The following is a 3,787-nucleotide window of genomic DNA, read 5'->3' as shown; positions in this document are numbered from 1 at the left end:
CTCCGGTGACTGTAAATCTATGAATGTGGGTTAGTTGTGTTTTGGTCTGGGGGGGGAGCAGATACTACGCGATGTTTGGGTCTGGGGGAGCAGATACTACGCGATGTTTGGGTCTGGGGGAGCAGATACTACGCGATGTTTGGGTCTGGGGGAGCAGATACTACGCGATGTTTTGGTCTGGGGGAGCAGATACTACGCGATGTTTTGGTCTGGGGGAGCAGATACTACGCGATGTTTTGGTCTGGGGGAGCAGATACTACGCGATGTTTTGGTCTGGAGGAGCAGATACTACGCGATGTTTGGGTCTGGAGGAGCAGATACTACGCGATGTTTCGGTCTGGGGGAGCAGATACTACGCGATGTTTTGGTCTGGAGGAGCAGATATTACGCGATGTTTTGGTCTGGGGGAGCAGATACTACGCGATGTTTTGGTCTGGAGGAGCAGATATTACGCGATGTTTTGGTCTGGGGGAGCAGATACTACGCGATGTTTTGGTCTGGCGGAGCAGATACTACGCGATGTTTTGGTCTGGAGGAGCAGATATTACGCGATGTTTTGGTCTGGGGGAGCAGATATTACGCGATGTTTTGGTCTGGGGGAGCAGATACTACGCGATGTTTTGGTCTGGGGGAGCAGATACTACGCGATGTTTGGGTCTGGGGGAGCAGATACTACGCGATGTTTGGGTCTGGGGAGCAGATATTACGCGATGTTTGGGTCTGGGGGAGCAGATACTACGCGATGTTTGGGTCTGGGGGAGCAGATACTACGCGATGTTTGGGTCTGGGGGAGCAGATACTACGCGATGTTTGGGTCTGGGGGAGCAGATACTACGCGATGTTTTGGTCTGGGGGAGCAGATACTACGCGATGTTTGGGTCTGGGGGAGCAGATACTACGCGATGTTTGGGTCTGGGGGAGCAGATACTACGCGATGTTTGGGTCTGGGGGAGCAGATACTACGCGATGTTTGGGTCTGGCGGAGCAGATACTACGCGATGTTTGGGTCTGGAGGAGCAGATACTACGCGATGTTTTGTTCATAATTTAGAGGAATTACAATGTTAATTCTCCATTCTTCCTCCATTAAACATTGTTTTTCTCCGCCTACTACTACTCTCCCCTTTCCCTATCAGACACTTTATTTAATTGTTGCCCCCGGAGGTGACTAGTTTATTGTGCACCCCATACTCCTCCTGTGAGGGTTAGCACAAAAAAGCATTACAGAGAACACAAAAGGTCTTTATCAGACCTTTTAGAGATTATTATACATCTATTATATTATCTATTATATTATCATCTATTATACATACAGTTACATCTATCCTGCACACATTTAATTATATTGTCGGCTACTAACAGAATTTTTCATTTCAATAGCTATGTATTTACAATTTAATATATACTAATTGTAGGTATTTTCGCTAATACATAACTGTTATACCTATGGAGGTATTACAGGGTTATATTGGAGCTGCAATTGATTATTATTAATCTTCACACGGCACTAATTGTTTCTGAACCTCGTGTTATTTATGTACTGCAAGTGAAACATGGATACAGTGCAAGGATTTCAGATATTTTATCTTCTGTAATAAGATGGTTTACCATTACATGCAGCGTGAGTTAAGATTTATCTCTGATTCCATTTTGTCACAGTCTAAGATGTAATTCTTCAGTGTGTGTCTGGCTTGGTTGTTGTTGTTGTTTAAGATTTGCTACTTGGAACAAAAGTTCCAAGTAGCACGGGCTATGGTGAGCCCGTAGTGGACTTACCTGGCACAGGAGCGGAGCTGTGCTCTGGCTTGGTCCATACGCTTCCTCTTCTAAATCATCTCTCGTTCCTCCATCAAACGTTATCCTTCCCTCACCTCTCCTCTTCCTCCATCATACACTGCTCCTCCCCACCTCTGATCAGCCAGTCTGTCTTCTCAAGCGTTCCCAACATCACTAAACTAATGTACTAAATTGCCCTAACCTAACCGGTCAACCAGGAACATACACAAGAGTTCTTATATTTTTGTACAGCCACTAGAACGCGTAGTGTTTCGGGCAGGTCCTTAATCCTAATATTCCCCGGAATACGACCCGACGAATCGTTTAACAACCAGGTACCCATTTTACTGTTGGGTGAAGAGAGTGTATAGAGTCAGCCTCCACCACATCGCTGCCTAATGCATTCCATCTATTAATTACTCTGACACTGAAAAAGTTCTTTCTAACGTTAACTGAGTGTGTGTGTGTGTGTGTGTGTGTGTGTGTGTGTGTGTGTGTGTACTCACCTAATTGTGCTTGCGGGGGTTGAGCTCTGGCTCTTTGGTCCCGCCTCTCAACCGTCAATCAACTGGTGTACAGATTCCTGAGCCTACTGGGCTCTATCATATCTACATTTGAAACTGTGTATGGAGTCAGCCTTCACCACATCACTTCCTAGTGCATTCCATTTACTAACTACTCTGACACTGAAAAAGTTCTTTCTAATGTCTCTGTGGCTCATTTGGGTACTCAGCTTCCACCTGTGTCCCCTTGTTCGCGTCCCTCCAGTGTTGAATAGTTCATCCTTGTTTACCCGGTCGATTCCCCTGAGGATTTTGTAGGTTGTGATCATGTCCTCCCTTACTCTTCTATCTTCCAGTGTCGTAAAGTGCATTTCCCGCAGCCTTTCCTCATAACTCATGCCTCTTAGTTCTGGGACTAGTCTAGTAGCATACCTTTGGACTTTTTCCAGCTTCGTCTTGTGCTTGACAAGGTACGGGCTCCATGCGAATGATTCCTTACACAGGTTCCTGAACGCCGTTCTGATGTTAGCCAGCCTCGCATATGCCGCAGACGTTATTCTCTTTATGTGGGCTGTGTGTGTGTGTGTGTGTGTGTGTGTGTATGCGCGTGTGTGCGCGTGCGTGCGTCTATAAACGCGCATGTGCGTCTACATCTAAACGTGGGTCTATTTATTTTTGTGTGCATGTTTCTGTCCGTGTATGTATACAGGCGGGGGGGGGGGGGGGGGGCCGGCATGATCACACACAAACACAAACATCGCCATTACAAGAAATTCATTATGTGGCGAGCTGATGGGCCGCCTCAGGGTCCCACCGCTAGATGGCTCTGGGGATTCGCTTGAAGGCGGTCCGATGTCACAGCTTTCCGATGAAGTTTCTCTTCTTTTTATGTATAACTTTTTTTCTCCCGTTATCTTGCAGCAAGTTATTTAACTTCTACAGCTAAAGCATTTTGGATTAGGATGTGTTGGGTAGTTTGTAGCTCACTAGGAACAATTTTGTCAAGAATCTCTTAAGTACCGGTACAAATTCGTATATAATTATGAGTCTAACTCATAATTTAAGGATAATTCTCTAATATTTAACATCAATAATCAGTGGTCATAAAAAAAACTCTCTGGGCTCGTCCCGTCAAATTGACATAAGTAATATCAGAAATAATTACTGTAGTTGCTATTTGGCTATTGTAACAAATTATAATAAAAGTTCAATTATATTATCATACAACATGATTGTTTTAGGTTTGTTTAAAGTCAATTTGACTTTATATATATATATATATATATATATATATATATATATATATATATATATATATATATATATATATATATATATGTATACATATATATATATATATTATATATATATATATATATATATATATATATATATATATATATTATATATATATATATAATATGCGAACAAGCCTGAATGGTCCCCAGGACAATATGCAACTGAAAACTCACACCCCAGAAGTGACTCGAACCCATACTCCCAGAAGCA

At 43.1% G+C, this 3,787-nt stretch overlaps 1 protein-coding gene across 1 annotated transcript in view; it reads left to right on the top strand.

Annotated features, from left to right (window-relative positions):
• Window positions 1-1,598: 1,598 nt before the first annotated feature.
• LOC138353359 (serotransferrin-1-like) overlaps window positions 1,599-3,787 on the top strand; it is a 30,316-nt gene continuing 28,127 nt past the window's right edge. Inside the window, exon 1 of the mRNA XM_069306355.1 lies at window positions 1,599-1,666. Within this exon, the coding sequence (XP_069162456.1) occupies window positions 1,599-1,666 (68 nt within the window). The remainder of the gene's footprint in view (window positions 1,667-3,787) is intronic.

This window comes from Procambarus clarkii, chromosome 57, assembly GCF_040958095.1.
Source record: "Procambarus clarkii isolate CNS0578487 chromosome 57, FALCON_Pclarkii_2.0, whole genome shotgun sequence".
Classification (NCBI taxonomy): domain Eukaryota; kingdom Metazoa; phylum Arthropoda; class Malacostraca; order Decapoda; family Cambaridae; genus Procambarus; species Procambarus clarkii.
Note: the sequence above shows the minus strand (reverse complement) of the source record. Positions and strands in the feature narration are given on the sequence as shown.